This window comes from Cnephaeus nilssonii (genome assembly GCF_951640355.1).
Source record: "Cnephaeus nilssonii genome assembly, chromosome: 5".
Classification (NCBI taxonomy): Eukaryota; Metazoa; Chordata; class Mammalia; order Chiroptera; family Vespertilionidae; genus Cnephaeus; species Cnephaeus nilssonii.
Window position 1 is genome coordinate 108,930,457 of NC_137076.1, and position 23,204 is coordinate 108,953,660.

General features: G+C 65.1%; 1 protein-coding gene across 1 annotated transcript in view; it reads left to right on the top strand.

Moving 5' to 3' along the window:
• Positions 1 to 23,204, top strand: part of ADAP1 (ArfGAP with dual PH domains 1) — a 29,648-nt gene that overhangs the window by 4,241 nt on the left and 2,203 nt on the right. The window contains exons 2-10 of the mRNA XM_079770202.1: positions 6,797 to 6,927; positions 11,546 to 11,637; positions 13,062 to 13,144; positions 15,942 to 16,054; positions 16,621 to 16,767; positions 21,639 to 21,722; positions 21,927 to 21,989; positions 22,656 to 22,727; positions 22,923 to 23,151. Of these exons, the coding sequence (XP_079626328.1) occupies positions 6,797 to 6,927; positions 11,546 to 11,637; positions 13,062 to 13,144; positions 15,942 to 16,054; positions 16,621 to 16,767; positions 21,639 to 21,722; positions 21,927 to 21,989; positions 22,656 to 22,727; positions 22,923 to 23,151 (1,014 nt within the window). The remainder of the gene's footprint in view (positions 1 to 6,796; positions 6,928 to 11,545; positions 11,638 to 13,061; positions 13,145 to 15,941; positions 16,055 to 16,620; positions 16,768 to 21,638; positions 21,723 to 21,926; positions 21,990 to 22,655; positions 22,728 to 22,922; positions 23,152 to 23,204) is intronic.

Consider the following 23,204-nt stretch of genomic DNA (forward strand, 5'->3'; position numbering starts at 1 on the left):
GACCTCTTGGGTCATAGGTCGAAGCTCAACCACTGAGCCCGGCTGCCAGTCAAGGTTTCCTTTTTATGGCCGAGGCATAGCCAGAGCGGGCGTGTGGACCCCACTGACCCCCAGCCACCTGTCCACAGACCCCGGCCGCCCCGACGTGGCCGCTGTCAGCCACGCGGCCGCAGACACACTGCACGTGTCTTTCCTCGGGATTCCGTTGTTGTTGGATCTGCGCTGCCCGGCGCTGCGGGGGGAGGGGGGGAAGGCAGGCGTCTCCCTGGGCTGTTTTCGGGGGGGGGCTGCCCGATGTGCATCCCCCAGAGGGCCCGTGGTTCCCTTCACCTTCCCGCCAGCCTGTGCCTGGTCTCTGCGAGCGCCATTGTTGAGGGCGGCCGTGGCTGGCCGTGGTTTTGATTTGCGTGTCCCTGAGGAATAGTGACGGGTGCCGAACACCTTCCAGGCACCTGGGGCGTCTTCAGAGCGTCTTCCCGTGTTCTGTTTGTTGTTTTTTTAAGGGTTGACGCTATTACCGATTCCCCGTTTCCCCCGACCTTTGCCCCCCTCCACCCAGCCTGCCCATGTTTTAATGTTTGGGTGTTTTTGGTTTGGGGTCTTTTTTGCTGTTGAACTTGTATGAGGTTTTTTTTTTTTTTTTAATATATTTTATTGATTTTTTTACAGAGAGGAAGGGAGAGGGATAGAGAGCCAGAAACATGGATGAGGGGCACACCCACTACTGGGGATGTGCCCGCAACCAAGGTGCATGCCCTTGACCGGAATCGAACCCGGGACCCTTCAGTCCACAGGCCGATGACGCTCTATCCACTGAGCCAAACCGGCTAGGGCTTTTTTAAATTTTTTTATATTGATTTCAGTTTGGTCTATTTCTGTGAAAGAGGCCGTGGGGATTTTGATGGCGATGGCGTTGAATCTGCCGATTGCTTTGGGCAATAGGGTCCTGTTAACGACGTTCCTTCTTCCAATCATGAGCAAGGAGCGTCATTCCATTTCTCCGTGTCTTTAATTTCTTTCCTTGACGTTTTGTAGTTTCCCGCGTGCAGGCCTTCCACCTCCTATGGATGTGTTTGGGAAAATGTCTCTTCAGAGCCTGTCCCCATGTTTGGCAGATGCTTAGCTGTGTCCCTGGTTAGGTTTATTCCCAGGAATTTTATTCTCTTTATTGCAATTGTAAGTGGGATTGTTTTCTTAATTGCCCTTTCGGATAGTTCATCCGTGTCCAGAAACACGACAGGTACTTGTATATTGAGGTTTGTATCCTGCAGCTCTGCTGCGTGTGTCTGTTAGTTCTAACGGTTTTGGGTGGAGCCTGTAGAGTTTTCTACACGCGGTGTCACGCCATCTGCAAAGAGGGAAACTGCCCTTCTTTCTGATCTGGGTGCCTTTTGTTTCTCTTTCTTGCCCAATTCTGGCGACACCTGCGGAGACTCGCTGAATAAGAGGGCGAGGTGGGCATCCTTGTCTCGTTCTCGATCTTGGAGGGGACTTTCCGTTTCACCACTGAGTGTGACGTGAGCTGTGGGCTGTCGTTCGGGTCTTGGTTAGGTGGAGGCTCGCCGCTCTGAACGTGCTGTTGAGAGGACTCGCCGTGAATGGGCGGTGAGTTCCATAAATGCCTCTTTGGCATCTGTTGAGACGATCGTGCGGTTGCTGTCTTTCGCGTGTTAGTTGGGTCCGTCCCTCTGACCTGTGGGTGCTGGGCCAGCCCTGCATCCCTGACGGAGCTCCCTGGTCCCGGTGTGCGAGCCGTGGATGCGTCCCTGCGGGCGTTTTGCTGGTGTTCTGTGGAGGGTTTTGCATCTTGTTCGTGGGGGTGTTGGCCTGCCGTTTCCTTTCTCGTGGATCCTCGTCTGCCTTTGGTATCGGGATGAGGCTGGAAGCAGCGCCTCCTCCTCTGGCTGTGGGAAGAATCTGAGGATTGGTATTAATTCTTCTCTAAATGCAGCTTGTGGAGGTGACACCCGCCTGGCAGGGGGGGGCGCCTGGGCTGCCCCACAAGGCGGAACGGGGGCGGGGAGGCGGCCTTGGAGATGAGACAGTGACCTGGGCCCCAGGCCTGCCCCGCTCGCCTGAGCTGGCCCAGAGCCAGCCCCATGGCTGTCAGTACCAGATCTCAGCCCTCCGCTCACGGGCCTCCTCAGGAAGGGCAAAGGTCGGGGAGCGGGGCCACAGGGCTCAGCCAGCCCCTCCCCCCTGCTGGGCCTTGGCTGCCCAGACACACCTGTTCTGCTGGCTCAGCCCTACCTGCCTCACGTGTCCAGATGTCAGTCCACCTCCCGGAAATGGAGAGGGGGCTGAGTCACGCCAGAATGGCCTGGAGAAGGCCGGGCAGAGTGGGGCAGACAGAGGCGCTGGCAGCTGGGGAGCTGGGGGGCTAGGGGGCTGGGGAGTTGGGGGGCTGGAGGGCTGGGGGGCTGGGGGGCTGGAGGGCTGGGGAGCTGGGGGGCTGGAGGGCTGGGGGACTGGGGAGCTGGGGAGCTGAGGGGCTGGGGAGCTGAGGGGCTGGGGGGCTGGGGGGCTGGGGAGCTGGGGGGCTGGGGAGCTGGGGAGCTGGGGGGCTGGGGGGCTGGGGGGCTGGGGAGCTGAGGAGCTGGGGGGCTGGGGGGCTGGGGGACTGGGGGGCTGGGGAGCTGAGGGGCTGGGGAGCTGGGGGGCTGGGGAGCTGGGGAGCTGGGGGGCTGGGGGGCTGGGGGGCTGGGGAGCTGAGGGGCTGGGGGGCTGGGGGGCTGGGGAGCTGGGGGGCTGGGGAGGGAGAGCGGCCAGGGGAGCTGGTGCCTGGGACGGTCTGCCCTGAGCCACAGGCGATGTCTCCCGGACTGAGAGTAAGGCAGGGCCTGGGACACCTTTGTGGCTGGGGCAGGAGTGTACCTGAGCTTCAGGCCTGGCCCCGTCTCCCACCCCTCCTGCTGCTACAGGTGTCCAGCCCAGGCCCTCCGCCGCCCTGTAGGCCCAGGGCTGCACCCAGTGGCCTTGTGGTCTCCCTGGAGGATCACAGGCCCTGGAGCTCGGCTCCAGCCCATTGGGCAGGGACTTCAATTCCCGGCGGCCCACCGGACGCCAGAGAGCAGAGCAGGGCCGGTCATTCCTCTGTCTGGCCTGGGAAGAGGGGCACAGTGACGTGGAGCCCAGGACTAGGGTGTGGGGCTCCTGGCCGGATGCAGGGGTCCTGGTGCTGGGGTGCCCCAGCCAGCTCTGCCCACCACAGGCCCTCCTTCCCCCAGGGAGGACCCTGAACTCAGGATGTGGGGTTTTGTACGCACGTGGACACCCTCCCTCCTGTCTCCCTCCTAGCTCTGATGGGGGGCTTGTGCATCTGGTTGGGATTGTGGTCTTTTTATTCTTATGGAAAAGGTTTAGTGTCTCCATTTCTTAATTTGAAACTTTTTTGTTGTTAATCCTCACCTAAGGATATTTTTCATCGATTTTTAGAGAGAGTGGAAGGGAGGGGTGGGTGGGAGAGAGAGAGAGAGAAACATCGATGTACGAGAGAAACATCAATTAGTTGCCTCCTGTCTGCACCCCAACTGGGGCTGGGGATGGAGCCTGCAACTGAGGTACGTGCCCCTGACCAGAATCGAACCCTGACCCTTTGGTCTGCGGGCGGACACTCTATCCACTGAGCCAAACTGGCTAGGGCTCGAAACTTCCTGAACCCTCCTTACAAGCATCTGCTCAAGGTGGGTTCTGGGGCTCCCCCCCCCCCACACACACACACACACGCACACACGCACACCAGGTGGGCGGCAGGTGTCCCCCAGCGGCCCGGTGCCAGCTGCGAGCTGTGGGGCAGGTGGTAGGAGAGACATCAGTCAGGGCGTGGCCACCGTCTGGGCGCGGCCTCCCTGGGCCACACCCGCTTGTCCCCCGAAGCTGGGCGGGCAGCGCTCTGAGGGGCCAACAGCCAGCCTTAGGCTCCGGGCCGCCCTGTCACAGCCGCTCACCCTGCTGAGTCCGCAGGCTTGTCCGCTGGGCGGGCGGCTGAGGGCGCCCCAGCCCCGCTCCCGCTTTGGGAGAAAAAGCACTGGTTGCCCTGCGCCTGTGGCTTTCCGTGGAAGCCTGCAGCTGGGCCCCAGCCCCACCCTCGCCCGCTGCCCGCCCCGGAGGCCCCGCCCACCAGACAGCCCGGGGCCCCGCCCACCAGACAGCCCCGGAGGCCCCGCCCACCAGACAGCCCCCGGAGGCCCCGCCCACCAGACAGCACCTGGAGGCCCCGCCCACCAGGCAGCCCCGGAGGCCCCGCCCACCGGCCGAGCCCTGCTGACTGCAGCCGGTGGGGTGGGCGAGGCCGCTACGTCTCACCTGTGTCCGCGTGGCCTGAGCGTCCCCCGGGGGTTGCTGTGCCCGGACGCAGGGGCCCCCTTCCCTGTTCATGTCTCCGAGGTGCCGGCCGTGGGTCCGAGGATTTCCTCATTTCCTGTTGGGACAGCATTTTCGCAAAGAGGGAGCCGGCTCCTGGGGCCGAGGAGGGACCGCCTGCCCCTGTCCGGATGTCCTGGAGTGGCTGCGGGGGACCGTGGGTGGGCTGTGCGCCCCCCAGCTCCCGGGACCCCTGGGGGCGGGGCCTCTGGGCGGGGCGGAGCCTGCAGGGGCCGCGGCAGCTGTCCAGCAGTTTGAGTGACACCAGCACCAAGGGAGACTGAGAACAGGACGGGCCTCGTGACTGGGAAACCTGTGGTGCCCACGCGCCCGTGAGAGCTCGGCCTCGGGTGGGGGCCTCCTGTCTGGCTGGAGAGCCTGTGGGTGGAGGCCTGTCCCTTGGCAGCCGGGTCACCGGGCGTGGTGGAGGGGAGCTCAGGGCCGTGCAGACACTGGGCCCCTCACCTGCAGGCGGCCACCTGGCCAGGGCTGTGGGGAGGGGTCCCTCAAACCGCCCTGTACATTCTAGGGTCGAGGCAGTGGGTGGTCAAGAGGCAAATGAGCAGAAATGCCCGTGGGCGGGTGCTCTGGGGAAGCGACAGGGCCTCTGACTGGTGCCCCCCCCCCCCTCTGTGTGCGTGACCTTTGAGCTGAGGCACAGGCGGTGGGGGCGGGGTCCCTAGGGGTTGGGCGGCAGCCTCTGGGCTGGAGGTGGCCTGGGAGAGTCTTCCAAGCAGAAAATGGGGTGCTGGGCGCCCCGAAAGTATGGCTGCGGCTTCCAGGGCTGGCAGACTGCGGCCGCGGCCATGTGGAGGGGCAGGCAGCCTCAGTGGACAGGAGTGTGCTCGGCGGGGGGCCCGGCCTCTCTGGCCCCCCTCCCGTCACAGCTCTTCTAAGCTGGGGAAGGCCTGGGGGTGTCTCACTGCCCCCACCCTTGCAGGCCTCGGTGGGCCCCCTGATGTCGGCCAATCCCGGTGCAGGGAGGGGTCCCTGTGAGTGGGGGGCACTTCCCCTCCCCCACCGCCTAGATCCCCCCGGAGCCCCTTCCCACCCCACCCACCCCACCCCATAGACTCCAGCGAGCCTGCCCTCCCCCGCCCCCCTGCACCCACAGGGCAGGCTCCATGCCCACAGCCCCGGGAGAGTCGGGCTGGGCGCAGGCCCGCGGGTGACGCAGCTTTTTTCTCTGAAACTTCTCTGTTCCGAGTGCCACTTAGAAGCTGTGTCTGGGGCCGCCACCTGCCTCCTGGCCTCCACCTCCTGCGCTAGACCCGTCCCAGCCTTCAGGACGGGGCCTGGACACTGGGCTGGGGGGCAGGGAGGGGCCTGGACACTGAGCTGGGGGGCAGGGAGGGGCCTGGACACTGAGCTGGGCTGGGGGACAGGGAGGGGCCTGGACACTGAGCTGGGCTGGGGGGCAGGGAGGGGCCTGGACACTGGGCTGGGGGGCAGGGAGCTGGGCTGGGGGGCAGGGACACTGAGCTGGGCTGGGGGGCAGGGAGGGGCTGGACACTGAGCTGGGCTGGGGGGCAGGGAGGGGCCTGGACACTGAGCTGGGCTGGGGGACAGGGAGGGGCCTGGACACTGGGCTGGGCTGGGGGACAGGGAGGGGCCTGGACACTGAGCTGGGCTGGGGGACAGGGAGGGGCCTGGACACTGGGCTGGGCTGGGGGACAGGGAGGGGCCTGGACACTGGGCTGGGCTGGGGGACAGGGAGGGGCCTGGACACTGGGCTGGGGGGCAGGGAGCTGGGCTGGGGGGCAGGGACACTGAGCTGGGCTGGGGGGCAGGGAGGGGCTGGACACTGAGCTGGGGGGCAGGGAGGGGCCTGGACACTGGGCTGGGCTGGGGGACAGGGAGGGGCTGGACACTGGGCTGGGGGACAGGGAGGGGCTGGACACTGGGCTGGGGGACAGGGAGGGGCCTGGACACTGAGCTGGGCTGGGGGGCAGGGAGGGCCCCTGTGCTGTGGGTCAGAGAGAGAGACATCCACCCACAGAAACACAGAGCCCTGGCCCCGCCCGCATGGGCTCGGGGGTCAGCACCTGCCGGGTCGGCATCACCCACACTCGCGTCTGCTCACCCCCCTCAGTAAACTAGACCCGCGGTGTGTCCCACCCCGGAGTGTGCTGCGGGCACGGCCACGCCAGGGTCCTCGTCACGCTGGACACATGTGTGCGTCACGGCGCATCCGTCCTTGGACTTGCGGTCGTCAGCGTCCCCCACGCGATGCAGTGTCCACTCGGGGGTTGGGCAGCTCTGGCCCCAGGGCAGCTGGGGTGTCGGGGGCTGCTGCTCCCCTGGGGAGCCTCCTCCCCAGCCGCCCTGCACGGATGGGGCAGCCAAGGCCAGAGGAGGGCCCTGCAGACCGGGGCTCCCAGCTGTGACCCCGCCCGCTCCCCACTCTGACCAGACTCCGGCCTTTGCCTTCCAGATCCCGACTGGGCCTCCTACACCCTGGGCGTGTTCATCTGCCTGAGCTGCTCCGCCATCCACCGCAACATCCCGCAGGTCAGCAAGGTCAAGTCCATCCGCCTGGACGCCTGGGAGGAGGCCCAAGTGGAGGTATGGCCTGGGGGGCGCTCAGGGCTGCCCTGGGCCCTCGAAGGCCCCTTCATCCCTGTGCTCCAGGCTCCAGGGCTGGGCCTGGGGGGGGCCTGAGGCTGGGGATCCGACTGGGGTGATCTCCACCCCCCACCTCCCTGTGGGGCAGCTGCAGAGAGAGGGCGAAGGGCCGCTCCACGGGCGGATCCTGGGGCTTCGGTCCTCGAGTCCTGACATCTGGGGGCCGTGCTCAGCTGTGCCCTCCTGCTCTTAGGGTTTTTCCGCTCACCCTCGTGGGCGCCCTGGAGGGTCACGACCCCGCCCACCCTGACCCACGTCTATTGCGCTCTCGCTGCAGGAGGGCTGGGGAGGGTGCTGGCCCTGGGGCAGGCCTTAGGGAGGGGACAGGCGGGTCCCCTCCTCAGCCCAAATGTCGTGGAGAGGCAGCAGGCACGGGCTGGGGAGGCCACCAGGTGGGTGTGGGGCAGAGGAGGAGGTGGAGCAGGTGGGGTTTGGGCTGGCAGACACATGCGGGTGCCGCCTGTCAGGAAGGGGGGAGAAGGCCCAGAACCGCCATCGCTGGGACCAGGGCGAGGGCGGGTGCTGCACGGGGCAGGGACTCAGCCCTTCAATCCCTGTGTGGTCCTTAGAGCAGAGGTGGCCCCATGGACGGACACGTGGGCCTCGTCTCCTCCCACTGTGACCGGGCCAGTGGCCAGGCTGGGAGGGGCGTGTCACCTGGTACAGGTGGGGCTGGGGGTTCAGGGAAGCCCAGCTCCCGGGGACGTGCACAGTCAGGATCGGTACTGCCGCCGAGAGGTATGCCTGTCTGTCCGCCACCCCACCCCCCCGTTCCCTGTCCCCCTGTCCCCACGTTCCCCATTCCCTGTCCCCCTGTCCCCCACGCTGGCTCCGAGGCGGCCCTTGCTGAGGGAAAGGAGTAACTGTCCCCGAAGGGTCTCCGTGGGGCATCTCCTGGTCCTGGATGAAAGCGAGCGTCCGTGTGAGGTTTCGGGGTCCCCTGTCCCCGCCGGCCTGGCCGTGACTTCCATTTTCTCGAGGTTCTCACACTTCGGGGTTGAACGCTTTGAGGTTGGAGTGGCTGCTTCTCCAGGCTACTTGCCCGTTGACTTTGCTCAGGGTTCTCAGCGGAAACTTCTCGCTTTGATGTCGTCAGATTTGTCAGCCTTTTCTTCTGTGGTTTGAGGGTTTCTAGCAAACGCAGGCTGCGCTCCCCGGGACTATTCTTACTCATCACAGCTTCACTGAGAGTCGCTCACACACCTCACAACTCGCCCTTTAAAGCAGAGTCCCCAGCCTGCGTCACCACCATCTACGTTCAGAATAGCTTCATGTCCCGGAATACGCCGGCACCCATCGCCGCCCTCCCCGCTCCCCGCACCCCTGTGCTGGGGGCAGCACCCTGGAAGGTCACACGGCACAGGCTCCGCCCGCTCTCCCCAGCGCTGCTCACGGCCCCTGGCTCAGCGGCTGCAGCCCCAGCACCTCTGCGGTAGATGGATAAGATGGACCCTGTGTCACCCTCCAGCTCAGGACACCTGGGTGGTCTCTCCCGCGGTTGGGGGTGCCGTGTGAGCGTGGGTGCGGGTGTCCGCGTGGCGCGTTCTCGCCTCCAGCCTGGAGCAGGATTGCCGGGTCTTCTGGTGACGCTCACCTTCGAGGATCTGCCAGACTTTCCCAAAGAGCTGCGCTCTGGCGCCCCAGCACGTGTGACCCCCGCTCCTTTGTAAACACGGTCACTGTCCGTCCCCCGAGTGTGAGCTGCGATCGCGTCCTGGCTGATGGCCCTGAGCCTCTTCTCACCTGCTTCTGGGCCACGCCTGTGCCATCTTGGGAGAAATGTCTCTCCAAATCCTTTACGCATTTCAGGAAATGGGTTATTTGTCCTTTTATTATCGAGTTCGGGGTTTTTATTGTGAAGAGTTCTTTACATATTCTGGAGACAAGTCCCTTACCACCTAAGGTGTTTGTAAGCAACTTTTTCTCACTGTGGGTTGTCTTTTAACTTCATTTTGCAATAATTTTTAAATGCAAAAAGTACAGTTTATATTCTTAAGGGGCATTGTGGCGAAATCAATTTTAAAGTGAAGAGTTCAGGGCATTTAGCACATTGACAATGTGTGCAACCACACCTCTCGTCTAGTTCCAAAACGTTCCCATCACATGGAGGGGACCCCGCCCACCAGCAGTCACTCTGCCCCAGCCCCTGGCCCCGCCCCCACCCCGAGCCCTGGCCCCGCCCCTGAGCCCTGGCCCCTCCCCAGGTCCCTGACCCCGCCCTGAGCACTGGCTCCGCCCTGAGTCCTGGCCCCGCCCCCAAGCCCCTGGCCCCCCTCCCGCTTCTTGTCTCCGAGGCTTTGCCTGCTCTGGACCTTACACACACTACACAGCTACACACAGCTACACACGCTACACAGCTACACACGGGTGGAACCCACAACATGTGACCTTTCACGTCTGGCTTCTCTCCTACAGCGCCGTGCCTTTGAGGTTCTTCACATCTCACTTTCCTGGCGGCCTCCTCTGCAGCACAAACGTGTTTAATTTTGAAGAAGTTCGGTTTTTTCTTTCATTGCTAGCACTTTCGGTATCAGATCTAAGAAACCATTTCCTAAGCGAAAGTCACAAAGGTTTCCTCCTATGGTTTCCTAAAATGATTCTGAAAATTATCCCGATTTTTTATTTTATTTTTTAGTTTTTGCAGTCGAAGATGGGAGATTTTATTTATTTATGTATTGTTTGAGTTTGGCATTTTATTTTTTACTAGAGGCCCAGTGGGGTCCCTCGGCCTGGCCTGCGCCCTCTCACAATCCCGGACCCCTCGGGTGATGTCAGACTGCTGGTTTGGGCCCCATCCCCACAGGCCAGGCTGAGGGACCCCACCCATCTATGCACCTGACTGGTTTCCGCCTGATCCCCACAGGCCAGGCCGAGGGACCCCACCGGTGCATGATCCATGCACCGGGCCTCTAGTGTGCATATAAGATCTTTGGTTAATCTCTTCCCGCCCTCCCCCTCTCCCCCTTTCCTCTGAGATTCATCAGTCTGTTCCATGTTTCCATGCCTGTGTGTTGAGCGTCTGCCCCCTGGTGGTCAGTGTGCGTCATAGGTACCGGTGGAACGGTCGGTCGGTCGCTTAGCCTTTTATATGTGTAGATTGCTGAAAGTATTACAAATGTCCGCTTTCACCCCCCCCCCCCCCCCATTGATTCCCTCAGCCCGGCTCCGGCTCCCTCCCCTGAACTACGCCTGTCCACGGGCTATGCATATGTGCATACAAGTTCTTCGGTTAATCTCTTGCCGCCCCTCCTCCCATGGTTTTTGGTTAAGCCTCACTCGAGGGTAATTTTTTCATTGATTTAAAAAAAACACACAGTGTTTTTATTGATTTCAGTGAGGAAGGGAGAGGGAGATAGAAACATCGATGAGAGAGAATCATTGATGGGCTGCCTCCTGCACGCCCCCTAATGGGGATCCGGCCTGAAACCCGAGCATGTGCCCTGACCCGAAATTGCACCGTGACCTCCTGTTCACAGGTCAATGCCCAACCACTGAGCACGCCAGCCGGGCCAGGGGACGGTTTCTGGGCAGAGAATGAGCGTTCCTCCTTGGGCTGATTCTTACGCCCAAGAATCGTCAGTGGCCCTTCTGTCACACCTGCTGGAGAACAGCGACCGATCTTATTTATTTATTTACTTTTATTTATCTTTTTTTCTAACAGCAACTGATTTTATTACTTATTTATTGTTTTAAAATATATTTTTATTGATTTCAAAGAGGAAGGGAGAGGGGGAGAGAGATAGAAACATCAATGATGAGAGAGAGTCATTGATTGGCTGCCTCCTGCACGCCCCCACTGGGGATCAAGCCTACAACCCGGGCATGTGCCCTGACCAGGAATCGAACCCGGGACCCTTCAGTCTGCAGGCCAACGCTCTATCCACTGAGCCACACCGGCGAGGCCGTGCCTGGCTTTAGAGCTCTGACTTGGTGGCAGCTTTCCGCTGAAGTGTCTTGTTGGTGATGTTTCCCAGTTGGTTCAGGATCCGAAGGTCCTCAAAGCGCAGTGACTTTGGGGGCGGGGTTTCTGCCGGAGATCGGACGCTGAGGGCCTGAGGCACGGGAGCCCACGTCTCCCTTGCCCTCGAGGCCCCTGTGGCCGGGCGCCATCACCTTTGTGGCCACCTCCATCCTGCCTCCTCCTGCTCTGTCCTCATCCCCACGTTCCTCACCGCGGCGGCCGGCGTGCTCAGAGGGCCGCAGCCTCACGCGGGGCCTGGGCAGGGCCCTGCCTGTGTCTGGCACACGCTAGCTGCTCCCTAAATAGGGTCCCCTGATTGAATAAGCCAGGCCGTGTGGGGCGCCTCGAGGGGGAGCAGCCTGCAGCGGGGGGGGGGGGGGGGGGGGGAGCGTCTCATCTCGGGGTGGCCATGGGACTGGGCCAAACTCAGACCCTTCCCAGGAGGCTCCCTCTGTGCACCCCCAGGGCCCCTCCAGCTGCGGGGAAGGGCAGGCTCTGTCCCCCTCACCCCAGATCGTGTCCCTGGGACAGAAGGCCTGGGCGGCCCCAGCCCCGCGAAGGCCAAGCCTCGGGCTCTCTGACCGTCCTCTCTCGCAGTTCATGGCCTCCCACGGGAACGACGCTGCCAGGGCCACCTACGAGTCCCAAGTGCCGTCTTTCTACTACCGGCCCACGCCCGCCGACTGCCAGTGAGTACCAGCTGGGCTTTGTGGGTCCTGGTAAACAGCGGGGGGGGGGGGGCGGGGGGCGCGGAGGGGGTGCTGTGGGTGCGGCCACGGGCGGGGCAGGGCGGGGAAGGCTGCACCCAGAGCTGGGGAGGCTGGGCCTCGGCGCCCAGGGCAGCCCACTCGGCCTCCTCGCCTGGCTTGGCTCTTGGCCCGGAGGCTGGTGCCCAGGCATTGACGGGCGGTTTGCAGCTGGCAGCTCAGCCCTGTGTGTGCGGCTCGCCTGGCTCGGGGCGGCGTGGCCGCGGGACCCTGCATCCCTCACTCACCTCCACGCGCCTCCGTGGGGCCCACAGGGCTGCGCTCAGCCTGGTTCCCTGCCAGCCCTGAGCGTCTGCCTCCGTCTGCCTCCTGTCCAGGCCCGATGCTCGCCCCCACACCCCACACCCCACCACCCCACACCCCGCACCCCGCCCTCCAGCTCCAGGAGGCAGCACCTGCTCCGGGTGCAGGAGACCTGTCTTGACTCCAAAGGCCCCGAGTCCTCTGAGCTGCCTCAGCCCGAGGGCCCTTCCCTGCCCCCCGGAGCCACAGGACCCCACTGGGGGCGGGGCCTCCACGTGGGCGGGGCCTCAGTGTGGGTATCTTGATGTGGGCGGGGCCTCATCCTGGACGGGGCGGGGCCTCCGTGTGGGTATCTTGATGTGGGCGGGGCTTCACCCTGGATGGGCGGGGCCTGATCCGTCTCTAAGTCCTGGCAGGAGTCCAGCCTCCCTCACCACCAGGGACTCATATTAAAGGGAAAGCCGTGCCCCCGCCCCCTGTCCCCCCTCCCCCCCCACTGCCCCGCACCTCGCGCCCTGCGGCTGCCTGAACTCAGGTGCTCAGAGAGGAAACAGTCCCAAAACGGTTCGGGTCTGGGGAGTGACTGCTAACGGGCACCGTTTCTGTTGGGAGTGATGGAATGTTCTGGAACTGGGTTGTGGTGGTGGCTGCACTCCTTGTGACTATGCTGAGGCCGCCGAATGGATCCCTTTAAATGGGTGAACCATGGGGTGTGGGCTCCATCTCCGTGTTCTAGGAAGGGGAAGTGTTAGTGATACAGCATCTGACCAGCCAGCGGTTTCACACACCGGAGCTGGGCCCTCCGCCTGCCTTCCCGGCCTGGCCACGCGCTCCGGCTTCCCGCCCGCCCTGCCGGGAGCCGCACGTCCACGCAGGCCAGCTCCCACCCGTCCGGGAGCCGCACGTCCACGCAGGCCAGCTCCCGCCCGTCCCGGGAGCCGCACGTCCACGCAGGCCAGCTCCCGCCCGTCCTGGGAGCCGCACGTCCACGCAGGCCAGCTCCCGCCCGTCCCGGGAGCCGCACGTCCACGCAGCCCAGCTCCCGCCCGTCCCGGGAGCCGCACGTCCACGCAGCCCAGCTCCCGCCTGTGCTCTGTCCCCAGCCTCCTGCGCGAACAGTGGATCCGGGCCAAGTACGAGCGGCAGGAGTTCACCGACCCCGAGAAGCAGGAGCCGTACTCAGCAGGTGAGGCGGCTGCCCTGTCCCCGTCCCCGTGTCCCCGTCCCCATGTCCCCGTCCCCGTCCCCGTCCCCTCCCTCCTGGCGCTGCAGAGCCGTGAGGGACCTGGGACAGGACGGGCTCACTGGTCTGAACGCGTGTCGGGCGCGGGGCCTCCTGGCTGTGGGCTGGGCCACCTGCTGCTCAGAGTCCCGGCCCCTCACAGCCAGGCCTGAGTGCGCAGGGTTTGTGTGACGACCGCAGGGCTGCGCCGGGCCCTCTTGGCCGGTGTGGGCGGCACTGCAGGGCGAGCAGGTCCCGGCAGGGACAGGTGGGGGCAGAGCGGGGACGTTGTGGCGGTGCCACGAAGCCGGGGTGGCCCGTGCCTGGAGGCTGTCACCCCCGTGGGTGTGTGCTGCCTGGAATGGGGCTGTGAGGAGAGGTCCCTCCACACCCCATGCCCACGCCCTGGGCTGCAGGGGCAGGGGCAGGGGCAGGGACAGGAGCAGACGAGCGATGAGCGCCCTACGGGAGGGCTGACGACCCGGCCCCAGCCCGGCCCTGGGTCTGGTCTGTGAGGAGCGTGGGGATTCCCAGGGGCACTTCCTGCCCCGCCTCGATTTGCCGCCAGATTTGAACACGTCTCACGGAAGGCGTTCTCTCGCGGAAGGAAGTCCCGGAGGAGAAGTGGGAAGCGCCGGCTCACAGGCTGCCGCGTCCTGGTCCGAGGAGCCGCGCTCGCCCCGGGCACCGCAGGGGCAGCCTGCGGCCGGGCGGCGGGAGAGGCTCCTGGTGGCCGGAGTGGACAGTCTGACCGACGACGAGATGAATAATGACGGACACGTCCGTGGTCCCCACAGACCGACGGGTGAACCAGGAGGGGGCGGGACGCCCTCTCTCAGCAGAAACCAGCTAACGAGCGCGGAGAAGTGCAGACGTGGAGGCTGCGTGGAGCCAGGAGCCCCTCGTGGACAAGACCTGCATGGACGCTGGCCTCCGAGGGTGTGGTCCTGACGCTGAGGACAAAGGGAAAGGCACTGGCCCCCATCAGACCCCCTTCCTGGTGACCAGCTCTGCCTCACACATCACCACGGCCTCTCCACACGGAGTCACCGCCACGGAGTCACCGCCACGGAGTCACCGCCACGGAGTCACCACCATGGATGTCACCACCACGGAGTCACCACCATGGAATCACCGCCATGAGTCACTGCCATGGAATCACCACCACGGAGTCACCGCCACGGAGTCACCGCCACGGAGTCACGGCCACGGAGTCACCGCCACAGAGTCACCACCATGGGCATCACCATCCGACGCTGACAACATGCACAGAAACAGAAACAGAAACAGCCTGAGGGACACTGGACAGCCGCCGGCCAGCAGCCTTCAAGCGTGTCCCGAGCGTGGAACGCAGCCACATGGGAACCGGGTGCAGGGCCTGCGCTGGGGGCAGGTGGGCGAGGGCACCTGGGGGCACCTCCGTGCACAGGACGGGAGGCCACGGCAGCGCGGGCACTCAGGCCAGGCAGCACCTGCCGTCGGAGCGCGGCTGTGGCGGGTACGGGCTCCAGGTGGCCCATTCGGGCAGGTACCAGCCCGGCACTCCCACCCCCTCGGCCGAGGTCATGTGGGCGGCCCCTGGGCCAGGTCCCCGAGGCCCCGCCGGCCGGTGACCCCGGAGCAGCTGCCCCGGCCCCTCCCACACCCGCCCGCCTCCAGCCAGAGCTCAATGGCAGCCTTTCACCGCAGACAATGCCCCGGCACCGACAGACACAGACTCCCCGCCGAGGCCGAGCACCGCTCTCCCGGCCGCCCCCCCTCCCTGCCCCCTCCCTGCCCCCTGAGCCTCCTGTTTAGAGCAGGAGGTCCGGCCGCCCCCCCACCTCTGCCCTGAATGTCACAGGGACATAGGGGGGCGGCGGAGCCAGGGGCTTCCTGGCAGGGACAGAGCCTGCCTGTGCCTCGGTTTCCCCGTCCGTGTAGTGGGGGCCTGGCGCCCAGTCTGGGGTTGTTGTTGGAAGCCTTAAGGACGTCAGTGCAGCACACAGTGGGCCCGCGGCATCCCCCTGGCGGCTGGTGGGGGGTCGAGTCATTTGTGAGGTTCAGCTGGGAGACAGGCACACTGACTCTGCCCCCCGAGATCCGGGCACCTGCCCCCCGAGATCCGGGCACCTGCCCCCCGAGATCCAGGCACCTGCCCCCTGAGATCCGGGCATCTGCCCCCTGAGATCCGGGCATCTGCCCCCTGAGATCTGGGCAGGCTCCCCGCTAGACTCAGCCCTGGGGGGCCGGCCGGGCTGGGGAGCCCCGGCCTCAGCACGGCTGACAGGAGCAGGGCCAGGCGGCAGGGCTGACCCACAGCTCTGTCATTGGGGCGCTGGGCTGTGTCCCATGTTGTGCACAGGGACGCCCCTGTCCTGGGCTCTGCTGCCACCTGCTGGGCCTGGCGGGCAGGGCAGGGGCGAGGGCTCCAGGCCTGTGGCCGCGGCTCCCCTTCCCGCCAGGGCTCGGCCAGGACTCGGTCGCCGAGCCTCAGTTTCCCCTCCTGTACGAAGGGGCGGGAACAGGAAGTGCTTCCTCTGGGCCTGAGGAGATGGGCGGTGTCGGGCGCGGGCGGGCCTCGTCCCGGGCGGGGCTGGGGGTGAGGGCACCGTCCGGCCGGGTCCTGCCGGCCCGTGGAAGAGGCTGCGCCCCGAGCGCGTGACCCGAAGGCCGTGGCCTGTCCCCTGGCCAAGGCCCCTTCGGCCGGTCAGCCAGCGTCCGGGCGTCGGGCTGGTGGCCCGCTCTGTCCGCCGTGACTGACCGCGTCCCCTCCCCGCAGGCTACCGCGAGGGCTACCTCTGGAAGCGCGGCCGGGACAACGGGCAGTTCCTGAGCCGGAAGTTTGTGCTGACGGAGCGTGAGGGCGTCCTCAAGTATTTCAACAGGAACGACGTGAGCAGGGAGGTGGGGGGGGGAGGGTGATGTGAGTGGTGGGGGAGGGCCCCCCGGGGCAGCGGCGCCGTGTCCGTGTCCCCAGCTGCCCGCACGCAGCTCTAGGGGACTTCCTCGTCCTCAGGGACGTGCCCCCCGCACCCCGCCCAACGCTGGGTCTGTCACTGCGAGCCCGGCCTGGGGTGCTGGGAACCGGGGTGCTCCCAGGCTCCAAGGGACAGGACCACACATGCTGGGTTGACCCTGGGCCCCCCAGGCAACATGTCGGGGGTGCGAGGGTCCCCAAGGCCTGTGTCTGGCAGACCCACCCGTAGACTGGCTCCAGGTCAGAACATCACCTGCGATGCAGATAAGCACGGGGCCGGCCGGGCACAGGGCGAGGGCGGGCCGTCCCGGCTGGCAGGTCAGCGGAGCCTCGCCCGCGTCCTCCCCACGGGGGAGCCTTCACTGTGGACTCCAGGCCCGGAGCCCAGGCCCAGAGGGCACCCACAGAGCCCCCGCCCGCTCCCGCTCCCGAGCGTGGAGACCCCCTGCCGCCTGGCACTGAGCCCGGCGCTGCTTCGCAGGCCAAGGAGCCCAAGGCCGTCATGAAGATCGAGCACCTGAACGCCACCTTCCAGCCGGCCAAGATCGGACACCCGCACGGCCTGCAGGTCACCTACCTGAAGGACAACAGCACCCGCAACATCTTCATCTACCACGAGGACGGGAAGGTGGGCACGGGCTGGGCGGGTCCTTCATTCTGTGTGTGCGCGCGTGTGAGTGTATGTGTGTGTGTGAGTGTGTGTGAGTGTGTGTGTGTGTGTGTGAGTGTGTGAGGGTGTGTTTGTCAGTGTGTGTGAGTGTGTGTGAGTGTGTGTGTGCGCGTGTGTGTGAGTGAGTGTGTGTGTGTGAGTGTGTGAGGGTGTGTTTGTCAGTGTGTGTGAGTGTGTGTGAGTGTGTGTGTGCGCGTGTGTGTGAGTGAGTGTGTGTGTGTGAGTGTGTGAGGGTGTGTTTGTCAGTGTGTGTGAGTGTATGTGTGTGTGTGAGTGTGTGTGTGTGTGTGTGAGTGTGTGTGTGAGGGTGTGTTTGTCAGTGTGTGTGAGTGTGTGTGAGTGTGTGTGAGTGTGTGTGTGCGCGTGTGTGTGAGTGAGTATGTGTGTGTGAGTGTGTGAGGGTGTGTTTGTCAGTGTGTGTGTGTGTGTGTGAGTGTATGTGTATGTGTGAGTGTGTGTGTGAGTATGTGTGTGTGTGAGTGTGTTGTGAGTGTATGTGTGTGTGTGAGTGTGTGTGTGTGTGTGAGTGTGTGAGTGTGTGAGGGTGTGTTTGTCAGTGTGTGTGAGTGTGTGTGAGTGTGTGTGAGTGTGTGTGTGCGCGTGTGTGTGAGTGAGTGTGTGTGTGTGAGTGTGTGAGGGTGTGTTTGTCAGTGTGTGTGTGTGTGTGTGAGTGTATGTGTGAGTGTGTGTGTGAGTATGTGTGTGTGTGAGTGTGTTGTGAGTGTATGTGTGTGTGTGAGTGTATGTGTGTGTGTGAGTGTGTGAGTATGTGTGTGTGTGTGAGAATGTGTGTGTGTGTGTGAGAGTGTGTGTGTGAGTGTGAGTGTGAGTATGTGTGTGTGTGTGTGAGAATGTGTGTGAGAATGTGTGTGAGTGTGTGTGTGAGTGTATGTGTGTGTGTAAGAGTGTGTGTGAGTGTGTGTGTGTGTGAGTGTGAGAGAGTGTGAGCGTGAGTGTGAGTTGGGGGCTGTTCTGTGCTGAGACAATCTGAGCTGTAAGTTAACGTCCTCTCGGGCCTTTTCTGGTCACACGTGGCCACTTTCTAATCCCCCGAACGTGCAGCTTCTTGGGGGTGCCCTGGTCTTCAATGTCTGGCTCCCACAGGGGTAAAGCAAAGAAAGATGGGGCGAGCCCAGTGGGCGGGGCTCCGTGATTGAGCATCGACCTATGAACCAGGAGGTCAGGGTTCGATTCCTGGTCGGGGCACAGGCCGGGGTTGTGGGCTCCATCCCCAGTGTGGGGCGTGCAGGAGGCAGCTGATCCACGGTTCTCATCGTTGATGTTTATATCTCCCTCCCTCTTCCTTCCTCTCTGAAATCAATAAAAATTTTTTTTTTTAAATGAAGGGGCAAAAAGAGGGCCCTGGCCCTTTAAGTCCTTGGCTGTCCCTTTGGCTGGAGGGGAGGTGGACAGCGGTGGTGGCCCCTCCGTGACCAGAGCCGCCCAGACACACAGGCCACGTCTGAGGGGTCCTCGCCCACCGGCTCCTGCCCGCCCAGCGCGTGCCGGTGGCTTCGGCCGGTCAGGGCTGTGCAGCTGCCGGTGCTGGGCTGAAACTGACCAACCGTTAGTTTACTGTCCCCCCGCCCCCGGGGGTTCTCCCCTGCGGCCGGCGGCCTGCGGTGGGTGTGCGGGTCGGGGGACAGGTCCCCGGCTCCGCTCCGCCTCCTCCCAGAGCTGCCTGTGTGACTGACAGCTGCCAGGCCGTCTGCTCGGCTGTGCCATGACCTCCTATAGAGGCCGGCCCCCAGCACTGCCCGCCCGCCTCACACTCACTCACTCACACTCACACTCACTTCACTCACTCACACACGCACACACACTCACGCACTCACACTCACACACTCACACACACTCTCACACTCACTCTCACTCTCACTCTCACTCACACGCACTCCCACTCTCACACGCACTCCCACTCACACACACTCACACACACTCTCACTCTCAGTCACACTCACACTCACTCTCACTCTCACTCACTGCAAGGTTGCCCACCTGTATAGTTCACCTGGCCGTGACCACGTGTGCTCTCTGACCTGAGCCGGAGGGCAAACTAGTTTCTTTTCTTTCCCGTGAGTCTTACTTTCCCTGGCGCTGACGCTGTCTTCCCCATGCAGCTACCTGCGTGCTTATAACCGCCCCCCGCCCCCCGCACACACACACACACTCTCTCTCTCTCCACGGATTATCTACGGCCTCGGAGCCAGCCCGGCCCCCAGGCAGCGGGCGTCTGTCCTGCAGTCCGACTCACTCCTGGGCTGACCGTTTCCTGCCTCCGCTGGGGACGCCCCTTCCATTGCTTCCCGGGAGAGAGCGTGGGAGCGAGTCTCCGTGGACCTGGCCCATGTGGGAGGCTCTGCTCCTCCGATTCCGTGGCCGGACCTGGACTCTGGCCTGGGAGGTGCGGCGGCACGGACCCCGGGACCAGACGGGTCTGTCCTGTGCTGGGGGTCGGCCTGTCCTCCGGGCCAGGAGCCCAGGACCCAGGAGCCCGGGGACCCAGGAGCCGGGGACCCAGGAGCCGGGCACCCAGGAGCTGGGGACCCGGGAGCCCAGGACCCAGGAGCCGGGGACCCAGGAGCCGGGGACCCAGGAGCCGGGCACCCAGGAGCTGGGGACCCGGGAGCCCAGGACCCAGGAGCCGGGGACCCAGGACCCGGGACCCAGGACCCTGGACCCAGGAGCCGGGGACCCAGGAGCCGGGGACCCAGGACCCTGGACCCAGGAGCCGGGACCCAGGAGCCGGGACCCAGGAGCCGGGACCCATGAGCCGGGGACCCAGGAGCCGGGACCCAGGAGCCGGGGACCCAGGAGCTGGGACCCAGGAGCCGGGGACCCAGGAGCCGGGACCCATGAGCCGGGGACCCAGGAGCCGGGACCCAGGAGCCGGGGACCCAGGAGCCGGGGACCCAGGAGCCGGGGACCCAGGACCCTGGACCCAGGAGCCGGGACCCAGGAGCCGGGGACCCAGGAGCCGGGGACCCAGGAGCCGGGACCCAGGAACCGGGGACCCAGGAGCCGGGGACCCAGGAGCCGGGACCCAGGAGCCGGGACCCAGGAGCCGGGACCCAGGAGCCGGGACGGCAGGCAGTTCCCTCTCCACCTGTCTCTTCGGCAGGTTCCTCCTCCGCCGTCTCAGTTCTCGTTCTTTCCGAATCTCCTGCGACTCAGAAGCCAGCCCCACGCATCCCCCCCACGCCCACTTCCTCCTTCCCCTCTGCTTTCTGGGAAATTTCTTCAGGCTGGTCTTCAGGTCTTTTGTTTCTGTTCTTGTTCTCGGCTGGCGTGACCTTGTCAAAGGCACAGGGTCCTCCACGACTGTCGTCTTATCTCCATCGATGCCCCTTCCTGTCTGCCTGCCCGTGCTTCCTTCTCCACGCGGAGATTTCCTGAAATTGGGGGCTGGTCAGACCCCCCGGAGGAGACGCCTCCTGCCGGCGCCCCGGACCCAGCACAGGGCCAGCTGCGGGACGGGGCTCTGGGCTTGGGTGTGTCCCCACATGCACACCTCCCCCCACGCCACCCTCTCTTCCACCCTCTGCAGAGTCGGCCTCCATCACCCGTGGGGGGAGGGGGAGGGGGCAGTCAGCCAGCAGGTCTTCTGCTCAGATCCCCTCCCACACCCCAGACCCGGCTCCCCCTTCCCAGCTCCTGGGGCTGTGCACAGGCTGGGCTGCCTCTCGGCTCTCCTCCCCCTCCCCCTCTCCCTGCATCTCCTCCCCCTCCTCTTCCTTCCCCTCCTCCTCCTCCTCCTCCATCTCCCCTCCTCCTCCTCCCCCCGTGGTTCAGGCTCCTTCTCCCGTGGCCCGGCTGTCACTGTCGGGCCCTGACCTCTTGGAGCCTCACTGTGGCCTCTCCCGGCTGTTCGTCCCCAGCTCCTGGGTTTCGGCCTTTAGAGGGCACCCCTCACGCAGAGTGAACAGGCTTGACTGTTCCCCGAGGAGCCTGGCCCAGGCCTGTGGGCAAACCCGCTTCATCGGAGCCTCGGCTTCTCTTTCCTGTGGGGACCGAGCAGGGCAGGCGAGGGCAGTGCAGGGAGCCCAGGGACCTCAGGGGCCCTTCCTCCCTAGAGAGGGTGTGGGCCCTGCTGGGGGCCAGGACCTGGGCGTGGAGGGGGTGAGCCTGTTTGGCGTGGCTGTGCCCATGGAGAGAGGGGGGCCTGGCAGGAGGCAGGCATCAGTCGGAGCCAAGGAACTAAAATCCCAACCGGGGGAGTGAGAGCGGACAACGGGGAGGGGTAACCGGGGGCGAGGACCGCGGGGAGGAAGGGGGAATGGCATGTGCAAAGGGCCTGTGGCCGCACAGCTGAGAGGTGTAGGCGCGGTGGGAAGGAAGCGGCGGAGATGGTACGAGGAGTTCCTGCCAGGTGGGTGGAGGGGGGCCTGGTGGCCGTGCTGTGAGCCTACGCTCATTGGAGGTGCAGTGGGCAGGGTGGGGGTGTCATGGCCCAATGTGAGCTTTCGGGGATCCCTCCAGCCATCCCATTCTCAGTGATTCCAGGAAGGGCCTGCGGGAGGCGGGCAGGGCTTTTTTTTTTTTTTTTTTAACATTAAAAATTTTTTTTTATTGATCTCAGAGAGGAAGGGAAAGGGAGAGAGAGAAACATCCATGATGAGAGGACCATGGGCCGGCTGCCTCCTGCACGCCCCTCATTGGGGATCGAGCCCACAGCCCGGGCAGGTGCCCTGACCGGGAGTCGAACCGTGGCCCCCCGTTCATGGGTTGATGCTCAGCCCCTGGGCCGGGCCGCGGCAGAGGGCAGGGCTCTGGGGAGGCCTCGTGGGGGGCCCGTGGGAGGCTGCAGCCCACACCCGCTCCACCCCCAGGAGATGGCCGACTGGTTCAACGCGCTGCGGGCCGCCCGCCTCCACTACCTTCAGGTGGCCTTCCCGGGGGCCAGCGACGCCGACGTGAGTGGCAGCTGCCGCCGATGCCCCTGGGGTGGGGGGCTGGGCCCCACCCCGACGCTGTGACCCCCTCCACCGGTGGCCCCCTGACCTCTGTGGCCCCCGGAAGTGGTCACAGCAGCCCTCCTTTATTCTGAGGCTCTGCCCCAAGCTGTGGGGTGGGGGGCTGGGAGGGGGAGACAGCTGGACAGAGGACCTTCCCCCCAGCTGGTGCCGAAGCTGACCAGGAACTACCTGAAGGAGGGCTACATGGAGAAGACCGGGCCCAAGGTGCGTCCCATCGGCTCCCAGGCCGCGCTCCGTGATTGGCCTGTCATGGGGGGTGTCATGGAGGTGGAAGCGTCAGTCGTGGGGGGTTGGGGGTGGAGGTGGGGGGTGGGGGTGGGGGTGGGGGTGGGGGTGGAGTTGGGAGTGGAGTTGGGGGTGGAGTTAGGAGTTGGGGGTGGAGTTGGGGGGTAGGGTGGGGGGTGGGGGTGGGGGTGGTGGTGGAAGTGCAGCCACCCTCCGGCGAGGCTTCAACCTGCCTGTGCAGTTCTAGCGGGTCATCTGGGTGTGGACGGCCTGGGCCCCCAAAATGTTTTGTAAGCGCAGGGGCCCCACTGACCCACCACCAGGGGGAGGGGACCTCAGGTCAGGCCCCGCCCCTCCTTCACGTACCTGTGCTTGCTGGGCCCGGCCCAGGACCCGGGTGGCCCCCCAGCCCAGACCCGCCGGGGCCCACAGGGAGGGCGAGGCACCTGCGGGCGGGAGGCCAGGCTGGGGCCGTGGAGGGGGCTCAGCAGGAGGAGCAGCAGGTGCCGGGCCCTGGGCAGGTGCCCACAGGAGCACGGGGAGGCTGCGCTGCTGGGTGATGGACGCACGGCCCCGCCCCGCCCGGTGCGAGCTGTGGTCACGGGGGAGGGGCCGCGTCAGGACCCCGGCCGCTCTGACCCACAGCAGACGGAAGGGTTCCGGAGGCGCTGGTTCACCATGGACGACCGGAGGCTCATGTACTTCAAGGACCCCCTGGTAGGCAGGGCCGCGCCGGGCGGGGGTCGGGCCTCCTGCTCCCGCACCTGAGGCTGGGCACCCGCAGGGGCAGCTCTGCTGTGGGGAGGGGAGGCTCGGGGTCCCGGCGTGGTGGGGGGATGCCGGTCACGGGGAGGGGAGGCTCGGGGTCCCGGTGTGGCGGGGGGATGCCGGTCAGCCTGTCCCCGCCCGCAGGACGCCTTCGCCCGGGGGGAGGTCTTCATCGGCAGCAGGGAGAGCGGCTACACGGTGCTGGACGGGCTCCCGCCGTCCACCCAGGGCCACCACTGGCCCCACGGCATCACCATCGTCACGCCGGAGCGCAGGTTCCTGCTGGCCTGTGAGACGGAGCCGGAGCAGCGGGCGTGGGTGGAGGCCTTCCGGAAGGTGGTGGACAGGCCCATGCTGCCCCAGGAGTACGCAGGTGAGGGCGGGCAGGGCTGGCCGGGGGGCGGGGCATTGACAACCTGCACGTCT